This window comes from Urocampus carinirostris, chromosome 16, assembly GCF_059441175.1.
Source record: "Urocampus carinirostris isolate Australia breed hairy pipefish chromosome 16, RoL_Ucar_1.0, whole genome shotgun sequence".
Classification (NCBI taxonomy): Eukaryota; Metazoa; Chordata; class Actinopteri; order Syngnathiformes; family Syngnathidae; genus Urocampus; species Urocampus carinirostris.
The window spans coordinates 23,629,307-23,656,647 of NC_142364.1; the positions used below are offsets into that span (position 1 = coordinate 23,629,307).

Genomic DNA, 27,341 nt, shown 5'->3' on the forward strand with positions numbered 1-27,341 from the left:
TATTTTGTGACGAATATTATGCCCAAGCTTCCATTGGTCTGAGTAATCACACAGAGTCTGCGAACGTCACTTGGAACAACAATGAGCTGTCACGGCCGGAACAAGAAGTGGACCCAAATGCGTAACGGTAACACAACACTTTATCAAGGGATCAAGGAAGTCAAGGCCAGAGGAAAAAGACGATCTCGATCTCGTGCTCGTTGGGCAGGAAGAGCAGGAAGCCCTCGTGGCCGGTGACAGGTAGCAAGTCGGGTAGCCAGGATAGGAGAACGAAACGTGGTCATGGGCGGAAGCAGTTCGGGTAGCCGAGACAGGAGAACAAAGAATGGTTGGGGATCGGAAGCAAGTCGGGTAGCCGGAGATGATGGGGAAGCCAGGGATAGGGGATAGATACAGGACACAGGGGACGGAATCAGGCAGGATACAAGAACAGGTCGGAGTCAAAACTGGAGTCAAAAAGTGCTTGTCTTGCATGTGGTGAGGTTCGCTGACGTACTGACCAGGAGTAAACGAGAATGACGGGCTTAAATAGGGTTAGGGGTAATTAGGAAACGATTGGCAGCTGGGGCTGAAAGAGTGAGCGCAGGTGAGGGCAATTAGCGCGAAAGTGACAGAATCGTGAGAGTGAGAACCCCAAACCCGAGTGTGGCAACCAAATGATTATCAAAATGTCCAAAACCTGAAATCAAACCCAGATATATTCTGCTGGCTTTCCAGCAACACTAGTAAGTTCCAGTTTTAATTAATTGGCTAATTTCGTATTTTTTCGAATTTTTTTTTGATAAAAACTACTAACATTTTCTGTATTTTTTTAGTTCGTGGCAAAATACAGAACTGGATGCAAAACGTTGGCAAAAAATTGACCAATATATTGAAATCATTTGCAAATTATTTGATTTTAACTCTAGAGCGATCAAAGACACCCCCCAAAAAAGTCACTTTTTTATGCTTTTTTTTAACCTTGGTTTTTTTGTATTTTATTGTTTGATTGCTAGCTTTTTTATTTCCTAGCTTTACTTTTTTTTGTAAAATTGCAATAACTATAGCAATAAATACCTTTACTCTTTTTTCATCTTTTTCTTCTTCATTTCTCCAGTTTCCCTTTTCTTTTTAACCTTTTTCTCTTTTTTTCTCAGCTTTTTGCTTCTTTTTTCTTGCTTTTTGTTTTTCTCCTCTTTTCTTTTCTATTTTTCCTATTGTTTTTCTTGTTCTCTTTTTTTCTTTTTTTTCTTTTGTTTTGCTTTATATTTCCCCTTTTTAAGTCATTTCGTGCATAATGTTACATAATAGTTTGTAATACAGTATATGGATGACAAAAACAATAGGAGCCGAAAGAGCCGGTTCTTTTTAGCAAGCCGAGCCAAAAGAGCTGCTTCTCTAAAAAAAAACTTCTGTGGCAAAATTGACAGAGACACGTAAGTAGGAAAAGTCACGTAGGTACGTAGTCTAACGGTGCTGGCTTTCGTTAAAGCAAACCACACGTGTCCCTCCAAAGTTTATTGTATTAGTGATAAAAAAAATAATAATTCAATAACAGCAATTTTTCAAAAAAGGGTTCTTCTTTATTCCTCCCCACTCCCTCTCTAGCCCCCCTCCACCTCTCACTTGGCACAAGAACCTGAGCTCACATGCAAGCTTGTTTTCATTTACTCAATCGCGTGTTGTCATCCAGATATCCAAATATCGCCCTTTACACACCTCAGAGGGAAACTGCGTGGGTTTTGCCTGCATGCACTGTACTTCTGGCCGAATTTGCCAGGGAATTAATTTTGCAATTTCGAGCCCTGATATTTATGTGCAGGATAGATTTTTTTGGGTCGCTGAGAAGGTCTGGCCAGTGCACAATTGTGCACATGCACAGCTTAGATGGAACATTGTTTGTGATTGCTTGCTTGTTTGTTACTTTGTTCCTTGAATTTCAAATTCCTGTTTTGTCTAGGTTTCTGGTTTAGACATTGTCAGGTTTGAACTTGATTGCATACTTTATTTGTTTTGTGACCCCTTGTTTGTTACTTGGTTTTTGAGCTCCCTTGCCTCCAGTTCCTGCTAAAATTGTCGCTGTTGTGAGGGAAAACAAAAACAATCTCTGTTTTTCTTAATTTTAAAATTGTTTTTGCATAAATGGAATGTTTGCATTGTAAAATCATAATTGAGATTACATTTCATTTGTTTTCACTGGACAGTGGCAATAAAATGCTTCTGAAAGATAATTCACTCCATATCATTGATCACCTTATGTATGAAAATGTTATATAATAAACTCGTCTATTACGTAAGGGTCCATGATGCAACATTCTTTATTATAATATTGTCAAATGTCAATTCTTACCTCAATGGTGGAAAATCTCCTCACTTTAAGCAATATTTTCTTTATTTTTAGATACTTGTTACTTGCTTCTCTAGTAAAATAAGAATAATTGTAATCCAAATTATTAAAAAATAGAAAAAGGATTTATCATAGCACATGGTTGATAACTTTCCTCAATTTAAATACAATTTGTTTTCAGATTTTAAGAGCAGAGTAAGAATAATTGAAAAGCTAAATTCTAAAAATGTGTCAAAATTTTAACACATTCTATCATTATTTTCTTTTCAACAAGTAAAGGTTTAAAAATAATGCAGAATTTAAAAAAAGATACCTAAAACTTTTTTTTGTTGCAGATGCAATACAATATATATATATATATATATATATATATATATATATATATATATATATATATATTTGTTTTTTAATTATTATTTTATTTTATTATTTAAAAAAAAAAAATGAAATCTAATATATCCTGTGGGCAACTTAAAAATTGTGGCACCAAAATCTTAACAGACCTTGGTTTGTTTAGCCATAAATTAGATTGCTCAAAATAAATAGATACACAAATAAAGTCAAACTAGATATACACAATAACAGAATAAAATAATCAGTTGTAGAAGACACCGATGCCCTTGAATGTCCCAAATTACCCACAGTTCTCCCCACTCTGAACGCGGCAATATGAAAAACTAAATGATATTCAAACCCAAATCTTTTATACCGTTTCTTTTACATCCTGAAAGGGGGGATTACCACTCGTGGGGCCACCGTCATGTTTGACGGTGGGGTCAGCGTTTTCAGGCAGATTTCTGGGTGACTCTTACGCCAAACGTAACGGTTTGCATTCATATGTGAGGCCCCTTCTCAAGGTTTCTTATTTTCCTCGTGCTTAGGTTCTGAGTTTTTCCTTGCCCGCGTGTTGGTTTAAGAACAGGGGATGGTGTAATTGTAACCTGTGCAGTCCCTTGAGACAAGGCAGTGAGACAGTCCCTTGAAAGAGACTTGTGATTAAGGGCTATACAAATAAATGACTTGAATTGACTTAAAATTCTACATACCCATGTTTGAATATGTAGTTTAACACATGGAAGAAAGTGAATGACCGACCTCAACAGTTGGGTGATGCTACATTTTTTGCCAGCTAATATGTGTAGAGAAAGGTGTGAAAGTTTGGTGACCAATTTGGAGTTTACCATTACCGTTTTTTTACATACTGACTTTAAAGTTAGACTCTTCTTTTATTGTTAGACATGCTATTCAGTTGTTATTCTTAGATTTAGTCCAGAGCCTTTTTGATAAAACAAAGTGTCCCCATTATTCTTTTAAATGCAAGGTCCCTGTCAAGGTTGTGGATACAAAGCACCCAGGTCCAAAAAAAAAGAGGATTTCCTCCACCGGCAAACACAATATAAAGTTACGCAACGTTGAAAGAGATACTAAAAGTCAAAGTCATGGCATCGAACAACGGCGCTTCCAAGATAAGCGCAATCTCAATGCGGCCATATTTGGGAAAAAAAGACGAAAGGAAAGAGTCGTGACGGCTGGCTTTCCAAAACACTGGCAGATAGTCCGATAGAGTTTGCACAGACGGCAGTAGGAAGGAAACGTGGACGAAAACGATTCTGCGAGAGAATTTTGACACGGGGGCTTTCCTGGCTCATGAGTGTGACAATTAAAGCAAAATTAAAGAAGGAAAGGGGCCAAAAAAGAAACAGTGTGTTAAAAACAGATGGCAGCTGCTGAAGGAGATTAGGACCAACGCCACCATTTGAGATTGAGCAACCCCCCTCGTTTTAAGACAAACACACAAAAACACGTGCGACGTCCGCACACAGCTCCAACTGTTCCTGCTAATCCCACCCCGGCGAAACCCCGACACCCTCTCGACCGACTGCAGGTCGCGTAAAATCAACTTTTAGAGTGTCTTGTAAATTGGCCTCCGCAGAACTTTTTGACATATGGCCATATTCAAAGCTGGAAACTCATAGATAAAAAACTGGAAATATTTGGTAAGATTTAAAAACATGTGTGATACAATTGTGAAAATAAAACTAATTTATTCAACATTTTATATTGTGAAAATAAATTTAGAAAATGAAAAATAGATGTAGCAAAAATATTGGCCCCCTTTGAGTTAATACGTTGTAGTACCTCCTTTTACTGCGATCACAGTCCCAAGTCTTTTTGGGTATGCCTATATAGGTTTTGCACATCCTGAAATAGAAATATGTGCGCATTGCGTCTTATAAAACAGCTCTAGATTTTCAAGATCTTTCCACAACTGCTCTCTAGGATTGAAGTCTGGACTTTGGTTTGGCCGTTTTAATACATTCATATTGTTCGTTTTAAACCATTCCATGTAGATTTTGCGTGTTCCTGTTGGAAAGTGAACCTAAACCCCATTCTCAGGTCTCTTGCAGACTCCGACAGATATTTTGCCAGAATCTCTTGTGTTTGGCTCCATCAATCTTCTCATCAACTCTAACATCTTCCCAGTCCCTGCTGAATAGAACTCCAGAACTCCAGAGCATGATGCTGCCACCGCCATGTTTGACAGTGGGTTTGGCGTTTTCAGGCTAATTCAAGTGTGACTCTTGTGCCAAACATCGTGTTTTGCATTCAAATACTTTCACTTGGCACTGTTGGGCCCTTTACATTTACTTATTTCATTTGTATAATTCATGACAAACATCACAATTCATGAATAGAAGAATTATTTTGTGCATGCTATTCAAAGGAATGGTCCCTTGAGCAGGAAACTTTAGTAATACACAACATCATGTTTAGTTATGTACATATACAATATACCCCGAGACAATAAAAACAGTTCAAAGTTCCTTCCAAAAGACATATTCATTCAGTCAAAATATTTTTAATATGTCTTCAAATATTTGGACAATGTTAAATAAGCTTAACGCGACTACAACTTTTTTGGACTAAATTTGTGAAACACAACACAATTTTAGATGTTTATGTTGGGACTAAATCCTGTTTAAACACAGTAGACCAGATTTAGCCCAAAATCCAAAACCTACCAACACAACTGCTTTACACTGTGAAATACTGCTTTTTTACCCTTTAAAAACACCTACTACTTTCTTTCTTTTTTTAAATTAACCGCTTTTTAAAATTCAAACTACAACAAAATATTGACTCAAGACTAATATTTTAGAAAACGGCTGCTTTAATTTGTCACAAGCATAAGTCTTTGTACATGAATAAACCGCTCCAACGATCCTATTGGATTTGTTTTGGTATAAGTTTGCCACTTGGTTTTAAACAAGTACATGCGCTTTATTGGCGACACAGTTACTGAGTGGTAAGTGCGTCTGCGACACAGTTCTAAGGTCATGGTTCTAATCTAGCCACCAACCTTCCTGTGTGGAGTTTGCATGTTCTCCAGCGTCTGTGTGGGTTTCCTCCCACATTCCAAAAACACTGGTGACTCCAAAATTGTCACTAGGTATGGATGAGTGTATGAATGGTGGTCTGTCCCTGTGTGCCCTGCGATTGGCTGGCAACCAGTTCAGGGTGTCCCCTGCCCACTGCCCGATGATTGCTGGGATGGGCTCCAGCACCCCCGCGACCCTACTGAGAATAAGCGGTGCAGCTAATGAGATGAGATGAGCTTTTGAATCCTTATGGCTGATGTTAGCCGATAGCATCTGGTAACCACAAGCTTACAATATTACTCAGTGATTTCTATTCTTGTTTCACAATGGAGAATGTTGCGTTCTGTTTAGCAATATCTTGCCCATTTTCATTCAGAGGATTGCGACAACTGAGGAGAAAAACTTTGTCTATCTTTCCTAACTAGAGTGACTCTTCCACCCAGGGGATATTGATATTGTCTTTTCTAATGTTTAGTCTCTCTACATGATTTCATTTTACCTTATCAGCCTGTGATAGGCTCATGGCATTGATGAATTGTGAAATAAAACATACTAATAAACCCTACTCATACCTGAGACTGACAGCTGGGTGAACAGAATGAACCTCAGGAGCTAGATAAAAAGCAAACATATATGGTATAATATGATTCTGATGGCAGAAAAATTAACATACACTCCAGGTGGATACGCCATTTCAAAAAACTTAGCGTTTGTATACGGATACCATGTGTGAACTGGGCTAGTTAGCTTTTTTAGTAACCTATGTCAGCGTTAAATGTTTAACTGCCCACAATGCGTGTATTAAAATAAATATGAACATAATGTTAATGTGTTAAAATATATATATATATATATATCATGCTATTGTAAGCTTTAGCTCAATAAAACTACAACTTTATTAGCTAGCCTTGTCAATACATGTTCTCTCAATGCTTGTCCTGTTTCTAAAATTCAGGAATAAAATTGTCCCAGATAAGACACTGTAGTTTTTGTCATCAGTAATTGTAAAAAAAACACATAATGCAGGAACAACACAGGTTGACTTGATCAGCGGATTGTTTTATTTATCGTTAGCATTGACACCAGATGCAATCTGTTGCTTTCACTTGATATCACAGAAGATGCCTTTTGTTTTGTAAACAGTGAAAATGATCAAATGTCTTCAGAAAAAAAATCTTACAAGCAGTGTTGTTACGTAAGACTGGGATATAGAGAATGATAGAGAAAAAAAAAGGGACAGCAATGTGCGCTTCTCTTGTCAACTATTTTGTTATTACATGTCTTTTTATAGTTTTTGAGAGTCTTTGTATTTACATAAATACAGATGAATCCCAACGTCACAACCAGTGGGAAAACTCCCGTCACGTTTTTTTGCGTCTTTAATCACATCGTTTTCTTAAAGAAATATATTCACAACCATAATGCTCCCGGCGGCCCGCTGCCGGGGGGCAAACACACAAGTTAAAATCATCATTTGCTCTGAATCCATGGAACAACTTATAGGATTGTTGAGCGTTTTAACAGTTAAGTAAAACTTAGAGCTCTAATGTTCCTCTCCTAACGTATAAAGTTAATTGAGATCTAAAGCTCTCTGCCTCAAAAGTCTAAGTAATTGAACAAACCAATAATAATATTAATATCAACAATACGTGAAAAATACAAATATTGCACTTAAATTCAGGACAGCGTTGGACCTGTTAGGTGGTAAAGAGGAAAGCTTTGAGCTGAGTGCTTTTGGAGGTGTCCAGCCAGTTATCCTTTACTCTAAATAAATAGGCAAAAAAATGAAGTTTTCCAAGTTACTTGTTGTGTATTGCTCAGCATAAGTAAAGGAGTGCAAGTAAAGAAGCGGTCAGAAAAACTTGTCCTGAGAGACGCTTCCTTGTTTATCAGCTACGTGTTTGAAGGAAAACGGCATTTGGCTTCTCCTGTCCCAAGTCCTCTTTGTTCTCGCTGTCAATACGACTTCCATACGAAGTCCATCCAATGCGTTCTCTGTCCGTCTTCGTCACAGTCGTTCAGAAGGGTCATAGACGGTCATGAAGAGAGCTACAATTCTCTACAAGACTTTGAGGGAACAAAGATGGGTCTATGTTGTCGTACCAGCAGTTTGCAAGTGGTTTCACCGTGATTAAAAAATGAAAACAAAAATGGACTACAATGCAAGAAAATAAAATAGACAAACAGTACCGGACTGTCTTCAGTTTTTTTTTTCCGAAACTCCGTCCTTAATTTTCCTTTCTTACAAGACAGTGATTTGACAAGCACCCAGCTTCAAACAGTCCATCCACTCAATGAGTGAATTACATTCCTTTGCAGTGCCGTTAGCTTTGCTGCATCCACTCCAAAACAAATTAAACACAGGATGATAGACAGACACAACTTAAAAAAAGGCAAGACAGAAGAAACTTGGCATCCCAAACACGCTCCATCCTCATCCGTCCTCTTATGACGTCGAGGACGTCGATGTCGAGCTGGCCTTTTTTTGGTTGATCAAGTCCAAGTAGAGTTCTGAGCGCAGGAATCGGGGGTACGAGTCTTTCTCCATAAGCCCGTATATCCGCCTTTGCGCTAGCTCAAAACACGAGCGAGTCACATTCTGCAAGTTTTCTTTCGTGTGATCCCTCGTGTACGAGTCCAGGTTCACCTAGGTCAGAAAAACGTTGTTAAAACAAAAAAGATGAAAATATTTAGAGGGGACTGTGTGTTCTTCCTTTACCTCTTTACAAGACTGAATCGCAATATATTCTGCAAAGATCTTCTTTGCCTTGGAGGCCATCTTGGACTGCGATTTAATCTTCTTGTATTCCTCGCATGCCAGCCAAAATTCCAGATTTTCCTCGCTGAACTCGGTGCGCAAGAATGCTCGGAAGGCTGCCAGACCATCTGAAGGCGAACAGAGTGTTAGAGGAGCCATGATGAGGAGGATAAACAAAAGCAAGCGTTGACTTGGGCGTCATGACAACGTTCTGTAAAGTTGGTGAACCCGAAAATAGATGTGCCGTTTTGAGTCATGTGGAAGGAATAAAGCGACATGCAAAAGAAAGAACTCTTCTTAACTAAATATCTTATACTCGCACGGAATCTTTTACAAGCAACCCCAAAACCCGCATTATGAAATGGTTGTAAAGCTCCTAGAACAGAAAAACAATTTGGCCTGTGTATTAGATTCCCATATTCTTTAAACAGAAGCATTGAAATATATTAGAAATGTTATACCTAACAGAGCTAGTATTGTATTTTGGGGAACGGTACTACCGAAAGCAGGGGTCACTGATGTGGTATTCCCCTAAGAACACCAAAGTAGCACTCGGATAGGTTCTTAAAATAGCTCACCAATTGTGAGTTTCTGGGAAGTTTTATTTTTAACCTATTGTAACCCTATTTCCAATAGTTGAAACATGATGGTAATATGGTAACAACACAATAACTTGTAAATGCATATCAAGCTAGTAGCCCTTTGAGCTAATCAATACCAATAATGAAGCTTTCGGCTTGGTTGGTTACTAATGACTCAAAGTAAGGAAACATGCAACTGGTACTTGTTTGTCGTTGGTACTGTTTATGTTCTAACTAAAGAGCTTTCAAAACTGTTGACCATTTCAGACGGTGATAAAGATTCCTAATTTTGCACATTTAGTGCAATATACTACCTCAAGATAGCCGCGAACTCGTGAATGTAATGGTTCTGGGTCTTGAAAAACTGTTCTACTACTTGTTGGTTTTGAGAAAATGGAAAAATCCCTGAAAGAAACATTGACCTAACTGGGTCTTGGAGAACACTGCGTTATTCTCAAGTATTTGCTCAAACCGCATCTCAGCCCAAAAATAATTTCAGTGACTTTTTCTTCACAGCCTACTCTGACAAAGCCGAGGCTGTTTCACAACAACGGGACTGAAGCCCGTGCAGCTGTCGGACTTTTCAGAGCCGAGTTAATGATTTAAGGAAGACCGAATGTCCGACAGAGAATGGCAGGAAGCCGAATCTGCCCACACTTCCCCGCCTTCGCCTTTCCGTTCCCATAGTTTTAGAAGCATGGTTGATAAGTATGAGCCAAGGCTGGCTGGAAGTCTTACCTCACTCTGCGGAAGAGAGGAATGTAAATGCGGAGTTAGGGACAGATGTAGCAATAGATTTAAATCAGCTACTCTGTTTTGATCAAAACTGAAGGAGATGGCGACAGAAGGGGACGCAAGGAAGACTCATTATCTTTGCGGTATGCCCGGAATTGACTTGCCAACCAAGGACTGTCTACATGCAATTGCCATGACGACGCATCAACCCGCAGAAGTGCATTGAATACTCCGTCCCGACGACATGCGTGAAGATACTTGCACAATGTAAATCCAAGAGATATAATTCAAGGCACTTACATTTGTGCGCCAGCAGCTTGTCCAGCGATTCCCCCCACTTAAGTGCATCCTCCGGGGTGGGTCTGCAGATAAAAGCAGAGCGGTTCTTCAGTAAGCCCATCTCTGCCAGATTTCTCATGGTGTGACCCATTCGCCAGAAGCACCGGGCAACGGGATTGAGCCAAAATTAATATTTCCTTCCTTCCTTCTAGTTACTCTATTCTGAGTCTCAAACTCAGTTATTGGTTTTAGGCTAGTGAGTAGCAAGGGCACCGAGGAGCATGAATGACACCACCAAGGAGGAGGAGGCTTTTATAATCCCAATGAATGGAAGTCGGGGAGGAGGGATAGGAGGAGCTTGGAACAGCCTATGGAGCGATGTTATGGTTTGAGCGTCCTCCCCCTTAAGAGAAACTGTCTCCAATCTCCATTGCCAGACGCACCGCCTTTCATGCTCCCTCCACTGAATGGGGAGGCTTGGAGCTTATCATTTGAACTCAGCAGACAATCTGTCTTGTAATGGTGAGATATTTACATGCTGCCTGTGTCTGGAAAGCTATGAAATACTGATCTCACTTCAACAGCCTTGCTGATTAACAAGGTTCAGCAAAATAGATGGGTGTTTATGTCCTGTGTATTGTTCATATTTATCCTTGTTTTATATTTATCTTGCGGGTCTGTGAAAACAAATTTCCCCGAGGGGACACAATCTCTCTCTCTCTCTCTCTCTCTCTCTCTCTCTCTCTATATATATATATATATATATATATATATATTTATATATATACGTATATACATGGCTAAAACTTCCTTTAATTTTAGTGTGAGTCAATTCAGAATTTTCAAGAGCATGGTCTCTGTAGCTGGTCTTATTTCTGTATTTAACACTGCACGATAGAGTATGGGTGCCCTCATGCAGCTGCTGCTGTTGTGCCCATTTTTGACTCCCTTTCATGTGAACTATGCTACTCAGTGCTGTGGTGTTGATGAGGTTTGCATATGTCTTAATAAACTCATTATATGGACTATGAACCAGACACACATTCTGTCAGTGGCATTGTGCGCATTCACACGCAGGGATTCAGATTTTACAGGGGAGTCAAATTTAGGAACAACATCTCTCGCGGCTCCTTGGTTTTCATTATCTTCTGCGTAGCGCAGAATACAAGACACCATAACAGACGAAAACACGGAAAGCATTCAATGGAGGTAAAGTGAAGTTTTGGATCAAAATAATATTTGTGAGGACAACCCTGTTCAGCCTCCATTAGCACAACAACTTTCAAATTGCTAGATTCTCTAAGCGTTAGCATTCATGAGTACATTCACAAACATTTCAAGTGATGTCACGAGTCTTCTACAGCACAAGTGGGAAGCTTTTATCGTTAAAACAAGAGAAGCTTAGAAGTCATAGGAGATGCCATTAAAGTCTCATTTAGTTGGAAATCCTACAAAAACGTCTAACATCACACAGGGAACACTGTACGTTAGGGTGCGCTGCACAATTTGAAGAAAATCTGAGAAATTTATATGTGCCTTATGGTCGTGAAAATATGGTCAATGAAATTGCTTAATCGTCTCACAAGATGTATATTTTTTCTAAGCAAAAAACAAATGGCAAAAAAGGACTGAATCATGCAACCCAGATATGCCCCTATACCTCTACTCCAAAAACCTTTACTGACAAAGTACTCCTGGTAACTTCAGTCAATACTTGGGCTGAAATTCTTCATTAGGAATTCGAGCTACAAATTAAAACAATGCCAGTAAGTGCCTCCCATTCAACTGCGCACATGTCCGCCTTTCCGAGACCGCCGTCAGGTCACCCGGACTTAAACTAGACCCGGAAAGGTGTCTAACACACCCACACACACAGGCAGGAAGAGGCCACTTACTTGACTGACTTCATGGTTTTGTCCAGCTTTCCGGCTGGGTTGCTTCCCGGAGATTCATTCCTCCGCCGCAGAAAAGCCAAGCGGTTCTTCATGTCTTTGGCCCTGTGAGAGTAAGAGAAGAATCAGGCTAGTCCGTAAAACTTGAGCATGACAACAAATCCAGAGTCCAATGTCATTAATTCATTCCATGCAGAGACGAAGAAAGATAAAAGCATTCATACATTTCTAGGTCTTGAGGCAATTGGGCGGGATCGTGGAGACGGGATATTCCGAAAAGGAGTGTTGTCACTTGTTCTTACTCTCTCATGCCAGTCGTCTTATCCCCCCCAAAAAACTCTCCTGTAGATGTGCCCTTGGCAGGGACTAAACCAAAGTGTCGCTTGAGGAAGAGACAGCCTCGATATTCACTCCTCCAGTTTGTTCATTCCCAGAGGAAATATGGAGAGGGAGCCGACCCCCAGGACCAAGGCATCTGCGGCCCCCCGAATCCGTTCGCAGCATTTCAAAAATTCTCCTGACCGTGACGCATACCTGCTTCAACTTTTTACCCCTCTACAACACACACCCTGACTACAATGTGAGAGAGATAGCGAGAGCCGTGCTCGTCACAAGGTGTAACGATCCCGGAGGCCTCCGACGGAAATGTGCACATTCTCCTAATCCCACGGTGCATGTCCTGGCTTTTCCCGACCTAAAGCACATGCGCCGTAATTGGGATGTGACCTCACTCAACACCCATTTCCTGAGTCCCTGCTTTTGATTTCCACTGTGAGTTGGCAAGTTCACCGATAGCACGACCGTCCTTTTGCCGGGGGTCGATCCAAAGCCCAATTCAAAGTCTTGGGGCATGGGGGGTGCGAGATAAAATTAAGGAACGGGACCGAAATAGACATCCACATAACTAGTCAGAATCATAATAAGGTGTGATGATATCTTACATTAGAAGCTAGCGTGGGATATATATTTGGGCAGAAGAGGAAGAGGTTTTGACGTCAATACATAGAATATTTGTTCAGTTTCTCAATTCGATCACGTGATCTATTACAGGCCCAATATTGCAGTATCTGACTGGTTAAGTACGAGATCTGGTCTACGATCAGGACTGATGAACATAAGGTTTTATAGTCATAATCTCTTGCGGACACAGATTTTTCTACGAGAACATTTGTGGAAGAGATGCAAAACCATTTCTTAGAGGTAAATCCTTATGCAATATTTCAAAATAAAACGTCGTGTCTGTTGTGTTGGCAAGCTATCCAACTATATACGGTCGTTTGTGTAGGTCTAACATTTTAACAGCTTCCAATATAAGACCTATTACAAAATGACACTAAATATACTTATTTACAGAAAGTGGAAGAGCCAAATTCCCAGAATAATGCACATGCACGAACCTTAATAAGCCACTCTTGGCTTGCAATACGTTCATAGGCTAAACGGTTGTTTTTGCTTAATTTAAACTCTTTAAAGTGAGTCAAGTCTTTTTGTAGTCTCACAAGTAAAAATGCATACTGTTCTGTTTTAACACTGGACTCAAAAAGTGAATACAAAAATAAACAAACACAATACTTAATATAGCGCTATAAAATGTCATCAACTAATCTATCCATCCATCCATTACCTGCACCGCTTATTCTCAGTAGGGTCACGGGGGTGCTGGAGCCCATCTCAGCTATCTTTGGGCAGTGGGCAGGGGTCACCCTGAACCGGTTGCCAGCCAGTCGCAGGGCACACAGAGACAGACAACTCACTCGCTCAGTCACACCTAGGGACAATTTGGACCGGCCAATTAACCTGACATGCATGTTTTTAAAATGTGGGAGGAAACCGGAGTGCCCAGGGGAAACCCGCACAGGCACAGGGAGAATATGCAACCTCCGCAAAGGAAGGCTGGTAGCTGGATTTGATCCCATGACCGCAGAACTGTGCCGCAGACACGCTAACCACTCATTCACCGTGCCGCCCATCCACTAATCGAAGGGCACTTAAAAATTATTTGTACATAGTTATTTCCCTGAAAGAACATTGTGTATTATTTAGCCCCCCTTAGTGGTAAAAAACATATATATTTATACAAATAATGAGTAAATATACATAACCAATCATATAAACACAGATTTGTAAAAAAACTCTTAGGTCGAAAAACTTGCATTTGTATAACATGAGCCTCACTTAGAGAGTGCTCACATAATTATCTACCATCTTGCTGCTACGGGTAACTGAAAGACCAAGAAACTTGCAAAAGCTTGGGCAAAAAAATATGATGACAAATTGTGCAGTTTGGTCATTTTAAGTTTCCGTCATTTGTAGTATTCTTTCCGCTTTTTAAGATTGTTTTCAGGTGCACAACACAATACAGTGACATTTAGTGATCAAATGATACTCAGTGTCCTGCATTTTTAGAGCTAAATACTGATGTACTACTCGAAATTTTGAAATAAAATAGTTTTTCTCCAGTGATTTAGGTTATAGTATCAGTATTGTCACACATCTGGCTCATCTCTTAAGAAAGATGTCGCTTTTCCCTGAAGTACATCGGCGACCCCTACCAATAATAGCCTGGAGTGGGATGCGCACTGCAAGGCTGTACTTTAACCCAAGACAAACCACATGAAGTGGTGCCCCGACAACCCTGGTGGTTAAGGGATCCGTGAACCGTGAACGTTAAGTGGATCTGGACTCAGATTGGCATTATAAGACACTTCTCCAGGTGCAAACACTCACAACAACTCTTCTAGCGTTAACATTATTGTCATTCATATTCATGAACCCTTAATAAGCTCTAACAATGAGTTGCTGGAAGAGCATCGCCAAGCAATTGTGCTTACCTATTGTCTTTATTCACATTCCTCATGAATTAAGGTATATAATGCAAGTAACACATGTGCATACAATACACATCATTTTTGCTTTATTGTTCATTCTGGAGGAAAATCAATTGCGTACTCAAACCTCCCTTGAGAGCAATTTCATAACCGATTCTCCCTATGCGACGAAACACCTCGATGTGGATGCTGTAGCACACTCAGTCACGCAGGCACACACGAGCGATGACTCATAGTCTGATTAATAGGATTCTCAAGGCGCTGTGCGAATTAGCCAAAAAGAAGATGTGAAACGCTGCCCTCGCTTTTGGAAACAACGGGGCACTCCGAAGCGAACAGTCCTAAGGATATAAGATTATCCCAATCACATACAGTTTTTTAAAGGTGGTGAGTTGATACACCGAATTACTTGACATCTTCCTCAATTTGAGGATACGGTTCAGGTCAAACAGAGGATGAATTCTTATTTCAGAGAAAAAAATTACTTTGTGGTTCAATCTTCATTATGGTATGTATCTGTGTGGTAATGCAGTGAGGATGATGTAATGACTTTTGATCTGAGCTTTGTCCTGCCATCATGTGGCTGTCAATAGATACTGCTAAGTTTTTATTTTGATTCTGCACATTTTTCAAAAAGAAATCTGCAATAATAAATAATGGGCCTTTCTGGCGTCTACAGGACTCTGTGTTTTGTGTTGTTATTTCATTTTTAAATTCCAAATCAGAACCAAATCATAACAATACTCGGAATCCGGTCTAATTTTTGAAAAACATGAATGGATCTTTAAGAAATAAAACTCAAAGAAAAACTGTCAAATTAGCGAAACATCACAGTGCATTAATAAAATTCCCAGTTGACCTGAATGCACCATGTTGCTAGCTTGGAGAAATTCTGCAATTGCTTAATTGGGGACACTATCATTTTGCTACTATATGTCGCTGTATTGTGTAGTGCAACTGAAAACAAAAAAAGCACGAGGTAAAAGGAAAAACTATGGAGACTCAAAGTGACCAAAACGCACCATTTTAATTTTCACTTTTAAGCCCAGCTTTTCTTGAGATTTTTGGGTACCTGTAGAAGCAAGATGGCTGACAATTGTGTCAGCTGCTCAATTTGATGTACAACCAATTCTAATCCACTAGGAGGCACTTAACAATACATACTGTCCCTTGAAAAATTGTTGGCGTCTTGTCTGCTTGCTTTGATTTTTTAATTATTTGTGAGATCTTTAAAACGTAAACAGGGTGCTTGTACAAATTCCCTGCTTCATTGAATGCACCATGATGCTTGTTGTTAGCCTGGAACAATTCAATGTCTTTTTTTTCCCACAAGCTTCTTTAACTTGTTTAATGATGTCCCAGCTTTAGTTTACCATTAAACAACACACATAAGAATGACAAATGCATTCAAATATATAAAACCTGGAATTAGCATCAACGTCTGGAGTCTTCCGTCTTCGCATAAATAATATTCTCCCACGGATGTTCTTGTCTTTTAATTTAAAGCTGCTGTTCCGAATTCAAACATTTTCTCCCAGCTGATGCCTTCTTCTGGCTTAAATGATTATTGCAGCCTCTGTCAAGCTGCTTGTGTGGCGCGTGCAAGTAGGTGGATTTCTTAGACGCATTTGAATAAACTCTTTTCTTTTTTTGTGTTTTTGGGAGTTTCGGTTAGCTTTTTGACTGTAACTGAGACGGTGTTTTTTTATTACTTTCACAATTTTCATGCTAGAGTAACAGAAAACCATTAGCATTAGAATTAAATCACTCCACATCTCCCCCCTTGTTTTTCCTGCTATTCGAACTCAATCGGGCAATGCAAAACACATACTTAATAGGGGAAATTATCTACTTTCAACGTTTTAAGGAAATCTCATGAGACCCACCCCAACTTTAAAGTGAGTAGACCATGCATGCATGGCTCAACAGTGCTACCAAGAGGAAAAAATGTGCAAGAACAGCCAGTAGTTGTTTTCACCTGCATGCATGTTCATGTTTGACACATTTAATTTTGAAATATTTTTCAAAGACATTTAAAGCTGCAACAAGTATTATGGAATAGCCCTTGCCTCAACATTTAAAGCTGTAACACCATAACGGCAGTTAGTTAGAAGTCTCTTTTTACACTGATATGCTAGCACACAAACTAAAAGGACGCACAATAAGCTTTGTGTTCCAGTACTTCTTGAAGCACTTTTATTGACTACTCTCAATACACAAACGGCAATTCCCCAAGTTTGGGGTTTTCGTCATCTCTCCAGCCGAGTCGCCTGAAATAGCCGCATTGTCGTCTGCTTTTAAACGACGCTCAGGAAATTAGCTTATTCATCCCTGCGGCCGGAATACGATGATCACGTTAGTACATCCTGACATTTCAAGGTGTAGGGTGTCCGCAATTATCCGCAACTCTGTATTCCCTACTTGCTTGACTCACATTAGTTGCGCAGTGTGCAAAGTAGGCCGAGCGCCCTGGGAGAGGCTACAGGCATGCTGCAGATGACGGCGTAGCACCGAGGTGAGGTCGAAAATGACAAATGCCGGAGCGCCTTTGTTTACACCACAGCGTTTTTAACTTAAGATTGAAACTTTCCGTCCTTTACGACTCTTGTTTATAGGAAAACAGGCATTTCAATGGCCTGCTCAAAGTGGAATTTTTTTCAATATGTTTTGAATAAACGGTAAGGTAAGAAAAGTTTTCAGAAGAATTATGATTAAAAAAAAAACATTGGCTTCATGATGTATGGATCACTCATGACATTAACATCTCAATAATTAATTGAGTATATTTTCGGCCATAGCTTTATGCTGCAAAAAGTTCAGTTAGAAGCTTTACAAAAAAAATTAGTAAGAAAATGAATGCCAAAACATGTAAAATGTTCTTTTTCTATAGGTACATTGTTTATTCCTATTTTTTAGGTTTATGCTAAGAATTGTTTTTGGTGATATAAATAAAATATTTTTGATATAAACAAAATTATCTGCTGTGTACCAAATTAGATAATTGTGAGTATTATGTTCTGGCAAAATCATTTTTTATGACAAAAATGAAAAACTATACCTTACATTAGCGAAAGAAGGTGATTTTAGAGATGACAAATATTTTTTCTCTTGTAGTTGAAAAAAAATATTTAGTAAAATGAGAAAACTAGAGTTAAATATAAGCAAAATGTTTATTTTCCTCATTTTAATTTTACAAAATTTGTAAAAAATATAGCAAAATAAGATAATAGTACTAAGAAAAAGGTCTCAAATAACTAAAAAAATCACGTTATTTTGAAATAAGGTTCTTCTATCATACAGGGAAATCAAAACATTTGGGTTGTTTAGGCAATTGAATAACGGACAAAGTCATTTTTTGATTGATCAAATAATCATTTGTTCAGACATTGATGTTTTATTGTTATATTGTCATAGTTTTTATAAGAGAGATGCTCTTATTTTTCCCAAAACAACGAGATTAATAATTTCACAGCTTTATTGCATTAAAGGGACAGTGTGTATAATTTGAATTTTTAATTGAAACCAAAAACAGGTGCTAAAAAGCACACAAAAGAACACAAACTACAAATAGTTAAAGTGACCAAAACATACTATTTTATTTCTCTTTATTTGTCCAGGTTTTTTGAGGTTTTCAGGTACCCGTAGCGGAAAGTTAGATGGCCATTATGTACGTTTTTTTTTAAGTGAGGCATATCTTAGATCAAATGAATGCTTATTTCTCTACCTAGGAGTATTTAAAAAAAAGGCACGTTTATATGATGGTTCATGTATGTTTATATTTTATTTAAATTATTATTTATTCAATCTTTAATGAATGAAGGGGTTTTTTGCCACTGGGATGCGCTAAATAATGCACAATGTCCCTTTAAACCAGGGATGTCAAACTCAGTTTGGCTCTATGGCAAAATCCAGACTTTCTGTTTGGAGGCAGGCCAGGTCAGTAAAAGAATGTCAAGTTCAAATTTTTAGTTTTGTTTTCCCAGTATCATGCTTTATCATTCAGCCTACATTAGTAATCTACCCTACAAGGGGATCCTTTCTTAACACAACACAAGCAACAAGGAAATAAATGTGTCATGTTTGGCATCAAATATTTTAACTGGTTTATTTTAGAATGCAGTTTTACATCTGAACCTACTCACCACACTATAAAAATCAACCTTGCCCTCTGGCGGGCAGAAAGAGCATTTGGTTTCCATACATTCGAAAAAAATAATAACTTTTGATAGAAATGACTTTGCTTTTGTTTGACAAACTGAATTATTTTAAATAATCCAATGGGCCGGCATGCCTGCATTAAACACACTGGTTAGAAAAAGAAATACATTTTAATTCCAGGAGCTCTCCATCACCAACTGTGCCTTGCACAACACCTACTACTGGTCTGTATTGTGTATTACAGCCTCAATGTATCTTCTCGTAAAACTTTCCAAAAACCTTAAAGCTAAATTTTTCCAGTTGTTACTAGTTGCCATGTAAACACAACCCTTTATTTACACAAGGCTGGAAATGTGACCTCGGGTTCAAATCATGTCCATGTTTGTGTTTGGGTCAGTGACTCTGAAATGACTGTTGTTTGTCCTGCTCTGTTCTGAACACAGTCTGCAGCAGCTGCAAAAAGTTGGATATCTGGAGAGAAATCTAATGGCATCAGAAATAAGGTCATCGCTAAATTCCTAGAAGAACGATGAAAAGGGGAATTGTCCTTAATTGTATCTAAATATATCCTAGTCATGTGCTGCAACCATTCCCTCGATTGACACCCAAAAGGAGGAGCCATATTTTTCGAGACTCACACACACTCACACAGACCCTGTGCAAGGCCTATTATTAAAATCTAGGCTGGTCTGATGATATTAATATAAAATAGATGTCCTCTCACAATTAACGGCTCCCATAAAAAATAGCTGTGGAGGCCCCATCGAGAATTCTCAGGCTGGCTGACGGTCAAGAGAGAATGGTGTTGGGTTCGCATACCCAAGCTTAGAATTCCGACAGCAGGCTTAAACACACAAACACACACTCCTTACCTTTCAAGGTACTTCTCCGAGAAATCGACCATCGTGTGAAACATGGGCGCGTGTTTGTTTGGCCTGACGGCATGTAAGCGCGTGTCCCTAGGGTGACAATTTATTTGCCTTTACATTCCTTTCGCCCGGCTGGACCCTTTATAGTGCCCGCAGTTGGCGGTAGGCGGACCTACACCAAACCCTATCGCCTTCGCGTGTTTACAGTTGGATGGATTCCTTCCACTGAGCCTGGATGGCTTTGCTCACTTTTGGTAAACAAATTGTTACCGCCTTCAAAGTCTGTTTAGCAAGTGTGAAACGTGGCTGTACGACATCATTTGCAATTGAAAATGATTTACAGGGCGAAAATTAACGAGCTTGAGAGGAGTTTTAAACACCTTCTCAATTTATCTCACGTCAGATGAATGGTTTAGTGTCGGGTAATGAGAGCATGCTGTTGCTACGTTGCAACAACAGACAGCAATGTTGAAACAACAGTGTTTAAAAGTAATTGCAAAACAGCATGTTAGCAAAGGTCTTTGCGATGCTTCACTGCATAGAGCATTCCTAAAGGTGGCGTGCATCGTTTGAGGTGTCCTTAAAAAAACTTAAAAGTTAAATATTTTCTCCATTCGGTATGTGTTAACAATGCTCAACTGAGTTCAAAGAGTATTTATGCTTCATTTTACCTTGCGCCTATGTGCTTTTATCTTACTCTTAGCAAACGTTTTTTTTCGGGGAGGGAAAACATTTAGGTAGAAGGAATGTGGGTGGTGGTAGTGTTGGAGAGTCACATCATGCTTGTCCCAGTGTTTTTGTTTTGTTTCTATTTGTAAGTGTCACACATGAAAAGTTGGCAATTGTCTTTAAGTCCAGACAATTGCCAACCCAATCCGCGAGAAAGATCAAACAGGAAGGAAATTATTCCTGTGCATCTCCGAAACACACATACCTGCACTCATCATGAACAAGCTGACAGAGACTGCAAAGATTACTTTAAGCCAGGAGAAGGCGGCAGCGAGTAAAAAAACATCTTTACAAATGCTTTAAATACGCTTTTTAGGACGCATTGAGGACTGAAAAAATGTGCATTAACTTGGCACTAAGGCTTTAGTTACTCCTAATGGCTAGGGATGGCAGTCATAATTAAAACACAAACAAACACCACAATACCAGTGTTCATTTTACCTCTGAAAAGTGATGGGTCCCGGGGACTCGCATGCGCTAAAATCTATGGGTCCCAACAGAGATCTATGGGTCCCCAAAATTTAGTGTTATCGAGGTTGAAATTGTATATCGGCAACAAATATATTGTATAAATCTATATATTCATTCAGTTTTAATCATCACAGTTTATTGGTAATACAAATCAGTTATTTCTTCAAAATTTTAAAGTTCAGAATAATATTGTAAATTACACAAAATAATATTGCTGAAATAATTATAAAAATCTATATTTTCATTCAGTTTTAATCATCACAGTTAATTGGTAATACAAAGCAGTTATCGCGTCAGATTTTTCAGTTCACAATATTGTACATTATACAAAATACTGAAAATACTGCCATCCACTTAACTATCTTTAGCACTGAAAACATGACCAAGTCTTCTTTTTGATGTCGTATCCGTTCATACTTGCCTCTCTCTTCTTGCAGCAACAGAATTTCCATAGCTAATTTGTGGTTTTCATTGTCGTTGTGCCGATCCAATGTGATTTTCTGAAAGTTCGTATTGCAAAATGATTTATGCAATCCAGTTTTTTTGTCATGCCATTTCGCCAGAAAAGTCTTTTTCTTGCTAGGAGTTTTCTTTTATTTTCTTTTGTCGAATCTTTCCCTTCAACGCACGTGTTTTCCTTGCCTTCGAGATCTTCTGAAGAATCTCTCCACCGTTTCTTCGTGCCGGAATTATTGCCGTTGTTATCACTTTCTGCATTATGTTTCGACTAATTACTGACACTGAAGAAATTACCAATTTTGTGTTGATTTTCACCTTAACTCAACGACAAGCACCACAACAATGACGTAATCTCGAAGCAACAAAATCTCGTTTGCCGAGATTGGCGTGCAGACGAAAACTCGAACCGCGAGATCAAAACAACAATGGCGGATCTGCCTGACGACAAGTTTGGAGTGCGGAAAATCTTTGTTAAAAAAATTATCGGGAAATAATGACAATTTTGTGCGAAAAAAGTTGATTTGACACTATGCATCCCCAGCAAAAATGATGCGTCTAGGATGCAGGGACGCGGGCAAACGAGAACACTGCAATACAGTGACCCCTTGTTTATTGCGGGGGTTATGTTCCAAATTGAACCCTTGATGGGGAAAACCGTGAAGTAGAAGCCTTTACTTTTTTTAATTACACATTACACACTCTAAAATGCATTTAAATCAAAGTAAAAACCCTTTTTTTAATTGTGTTCAGCGGGGACAAATTAAGGTTAGCGCTCTGTGTTAGGTGGGTTTGACTGTGTGCGCAACTCTGATAGGATGGTGTGATTTTCTGTTTGTGCGACTCTGATAGGCTGGTGTAAACTCTCAGTGAAACAGCGGGAGCAAAGCGACAGCTAGGTTTTAGCGGCTCGTTACATTGAAAATAAATTCATCAATTAAATTGGACTCCAAGTAGAGTCAGAAGAGCGCAACAAAATCGTGATCACCAGCGAGTCCTTCGTGGGATTATTATCGGGTTCTGGAAGCGACTCGGGCAGTGTCTGCAAGAGGGGATAAGAGGTGCTGCTGGTCTGGCCTACTGCTAAGGTCTGTGCTAACAACTTTTCAAAGCAACTGCCACGGACCCTACATCTTGCCAAGCCACGTCCAATAGCTATGAAACAGATGACTTGAAGCCACAGTTTGCTGGAAACCGTTACATTCGGGACGGTCTTATTTTATTCATCGCAGAGATCTGTCTCCATTCAAGGACACCCGATCCTTGCGTGCAGCTAGCCGGCTTCTTTGTAAATTGCTTTCTTACACTGAAAAGAGAAGCCCCACAAGCTTCTTTTACTTTTGTATAATGACAATAAAACCATTCATTCAACTGGTATTATTGGTTGTGTGTTATTGTTTGTAGATCTATACTGTATTTGTTTTTTGTTACATTCGTATACTATCAGTTGGTAAATACATCATATCGAGCTAAGTTTATTCTTTGGGGGCTTTTATGAAGGTGCAACGCTACTTTGCAGATTTTCCTTTTTCCACAAGTGGTTGCGGTCCCCATTAACCTAAAAAATGGAGGGATTACTGGATTTCTTTTTTCCAAAGGACTTGTCTACACAGTTGAATAATACCTGTTCATAATAAAATGGCTGTCCACATAACTTTTTTCACCAAGAGTCTTAATTAACAAGTTCGATTCTAAAGTGCTTCACGAACACTCTGACTATGCACTGTGCAGCGTGAGGACACATTTTTGCTACCTTCAAAGTCTGTCTAGGGATTGCAATGAACCTGTTTGATTACAATTTTTAAGACATTTTGACAACAAAAAACTGTGCATAGATTGACACTAAGACTGCAGTTACTTCTTTTCGCCACAGGTGGCAATATTGAGTAAAATGCTGACAATAACCACAAAATATTTTAGTGAGTAGGCCGAAGAAGTCTTCGGTAAAAGTAGGCATTCTTAATACAAATCATCTTTCATTTTTTTCAAGTCCGTTCCCAATTACAGAACCATCGCAGAGCTGCTAGAGACCAAGATTTGAAATAGACAAGGTAGATTGTAAAGCATTTCACGAACATGCTGTCACAAACTGTACGGACAGCATTTTTCTGTCAACTACTGGAAAAATACAAGGGGAGCTGTTGCACCAATGACTGTAGAGGAACATTAAACAATCACGTCACATGAAAGTGGTCTATTAGGTTGTTAATCTTTTCTGATTTTTGTATCGTGTTTTAGTGTTTAAGGTGGGGTGCGGAATTTTAAAACGTAAGACTCCAATCATGAGTTTAGAGCAGGAGATGGCGGCAGAGTAACACATATTTTGCGTCCATCTTTTAGACACGCACGAATAAAGTCTTCTTTTGTTTAATCTTTTTGGGGGTTTGTTTCGACCATAATGGGCCTGATAAAAGTAAGATATAAGCAGGTAGGCGCATTCGAAAATAAAGCATAAAGTGTCTTTGAACTCAGTTGGACATTGTTAACGCATACTTAATAGAGGATATATTTCATTTTAGAATTGTGAAGGACACCACGGACTACCTTTAAGCAATTTAAATATACAATCCTAAAAATATTTTTTGCGAAGCTGCCATTCCGCCCGAAGAGGCAAGTTTTTCAGGTAAATCCTTATCAAAACTCTTGATTTTGGACTATAATAATTTTGTTTCAGTGTCAGGAATATTCTATTTATCTTTCTATCTACCCTGGTCATATCCCTCGAGAGGGGTGACCAACAGCAAGAAAACACATACAAAAACAAAGAAAATAAAAAATGGAAAAAGTAGCAAAAAACACTAAAAAATTGACCATGGCCAAACACCCAAACAAGTTAAGCACCTCGGCACCCAATTTGGTCATGCTTTCGTCCCTCCAGATGAAACGTGACACAAGAAAGGGGCTGGGTCACTCGGATCAGGGTGACACAACACACTCTTCTGTTCAACAGCAGGGCCCGACAGCTTTCACTGGTTTACCCCTGCCGGATTATACAGGTGCCCTGGCTCCAATATTCTACTGATAAAAAATAAAATGAGTGCTTATGTTAAACGTCTTAAACAGTTCTACATTAACGATGAAATAAATAATCCTTCTGTGTATGGTATGTTGAGGATTTTTTTTGTTTTCTCCGTTTCTGTTACTGAAATGTACTTCAGGATTACCCAAATAATACAGAACTAAAACCACTGTGGCTCCCTGGTCATTTCTTTACAATATGTAAGTACATGCTGCCCTATTGTGACTTCCTGGGCAATGTAAATCAAAAAAGGGAAAAAGTTAACCTGGGGTGTAAGGTGGAAAAATATAGAAAAAGGTTGCTATGAGGTCTAAAAAAAAGATGATTCATACTTAAAAAACCACAATATTTTAAAATCCGACAAACTACATCACGGCATTGTGTTTTAGTACCATTGAAATCAGATGCTGTGGACGGACAACCAGATGGTTGGATGTTGGATACCCTTTTAAGTTTATGTAACGTTTTTAATACAAATAATAAAAAAGATCTGTTCTTGTGTTTAAGCAACAAGGTAAACAAGCAACCAAAGCAACACGGGTTTTATGCGAGCGACCTCATTCCTTGTTAGTTTTTGGGGCGTCTTGGTTCTTTTATTACCCCACTTTGGTGCTGCTACTCAAATGAAGTGTGTTTGACTGACATTGCTTGGGGGGAGAACACCTGGCTTGAGTCAACACAAAAATAGGGGGAGGGTAATCTGGGGTTAAGGTATCAGGGATGGTTTTGAGAAAACAGCTGCACTATGATGCCAAAAAGTGAGAGGGTTTGAAGAAACAATGAGATGAAAACTGAGACTGGGAAAATACAACATACAGTACTGTTTTCCCTCGCCAATTTGTTTTTGGACTTCTGTATCCTTGGTGCATCATATTTTTTTTCATTAGTAGGTTCCATGGATTAATACGCATTTCACATAATTCTAGTGACACTTTATGAGCTCCAGTACACTCAAACAAATCAGAAAACTGCTTTCTGTACTCCCGAATCAAGGAAGCATCGAGCTTGTTTGCTCCAAAGGTGTGCTTGATTGCTGTGTCCTGTACTACCAAGTATTTGTACGTTGCTTGCAGGAGGCATGGACTTACACTATCTATGGATGAATATAACAGTATTATTTTCGCCATTGGGGGCAGAAACTGAGATGGAAATTTCTGAGCAAAATAAACCAATACAGTACACATGAGGCTTTATTTAGCAAGTAAGCCAGAGTTTTGGGTATCAGTATTACAAGTACATGGTGGTTTGCAGTATTAGGATATTCTGGATGAGGGAAATTGAGCACAACCAAACTGATTACCGCATTTTCACGACCATCAGGCGCACATAAGTCTCAGATGTTCCTGTGTGTGATGTAAGGCAACAGACTTAGCTGAGGAACCGATTAGGCTGCTGTTCATACTGCTGAGCCTAATGCTCAATTCTGATTTTTGGGTGAAATCCGATATTTTTGCGAGATTTTTCACATTTCCAACTAATTGCGACATCCATGCGTATCCAGTGTGAACGCCACCATGTCATGCTTGCGCAGAAGAGGACACACGACGTCACACGCAATGCATTTTTTGCGTAGTCCTCGTGGATGCTAATTCCGTAGCGTATCTAGTCATTTGAAAGTTATTGTGCCACAGGATGCTGAACAGAGCTGTCCCACACAAATATTAATCAAACCCAAAAAAAAAGAAGAACATCTTGGACATTAGCCTGAAATTGAGAAGGCGATCTTCGAGTGGTTTGAAGTCCAGGGACAAATTTGAAGTTGAGTGTCTTGCTTCGTTTGAATGGTCTCAAGATTGCACAAGGAAATAAATATGAAGAGTTCACTGCTTCTACAGGTCAGAGTACAGTACACAGTTTATTCTATTTCTTTTATTATGTGGCAATAGCAAAACAGTTTAAGGGAGTCGAACAGTATGCATGTAAATACACGGTAATTTGTAACCAGACATTCACAGTTACGCGCTACTCTTTAGTGTCATTAAATTTTGGGGGTAACTTAATTACTTTTAAAATCAAGTCACTAGGTACTGTACCAAATTACTTTCTTCAATAATGTGCCCAACACTGGTTTATTATACATATAAATTAAGGGCAAGAATTGAGGAAATACTGTTATAGTTTTGTAGTCAATTTTGAAAAGGTCAATGAACCGTTGCTAAGCGTTTTGTTTTTGTTTTGATTTTTGGGGGGAATTCATTTTACTGTACAAACACTGAGTTAGTTGAGCTAAGCTTATTTCCTCACATATAAGGATTTATCAAAATCATAGAACAGTTTCATCATTTAAGATGGCCAGCGAAAATTACGAGGAAAAATAACCCAAAAATCTAAACACATCCTTCACCAAAGGAAAATGGTCGGGAATACTCTTGGAGACATCTGACCTTTTGCAGCTGGAAAAATGCTCAAATTGCCCAATTATCGTAATGTGTTTCCTACTTTAGTCTCTTCGGAAAAGAAGGGTGTAAAATAGGTGCTGCCATAGAACAGACAGCAATTATCCACTTTTCGAAACATAGTGAGACTCCTTTACTGACTCTGGTTAACGTTAGCATCTAATATGTAAACATTTCTTTTATTTTTATTTGTAACACGCTAAGCGGGTATTATCAGTAAATTTTTCTGTCTCAGCTTTACAAAAAGGAGGTTGGCATGTTTTCAGTGCTCCGGACGATTTTTAGTATTTTTAAAGGGCTGTTCCTCATACATTATCCGTTGAGGTTTTTGTTTGGTTTTGAGTGTTTATTTTAAGGATATTATGATTTGAGAAATTTAAATAAAATATTTTATATTCCAGATAAGTTAAGGGATGAAAAAAATGAGTAAATGTTTCAGATGTTATGAATTGAGGAATTTTTGA

The 27,341-nt window shown here is 38.9% G+C and overlaps 1 protein-coding gene across 2 annotated transcripts in view; it reads right to left on the reverse strand.

Moving 5' to 3' along the window:
• Positions 1-6,744: 6,744 nt before the first annotated feature.
• rgs3a (regulator of G protein signaling 3a) overlaps positions 6,745-27,341 on the reverse strand; it is a 183,133-nt gene continuing 162,536 nt past the window's right edge. For both annotated transcript variants that reach the window (XM_088320165.1, XM_088320166.1), the window contains 4 exons: positions 11,955-12,056; positions 10,081-10,142; positions 8,426-8,592; positions 6,745-8,353 (listed from right to left, as the gene is read on the reverse strand). In XM_088320165.1, coding sequence (XP_088176291.1) covers positions 8,153-8,353; positions 8,426-8,592; positions 10,081-10,142; positions 11,955-12,056 — 532 coding nt within the window. In that variant the 3' untranslated portion in view covers positions 6,745-8,152. The remainder of the gene's footprint in view (positions 8,354-8,425; positions 8,593-10,080; positions 10,143-11,954; positions 12,057-27,341) is intronic.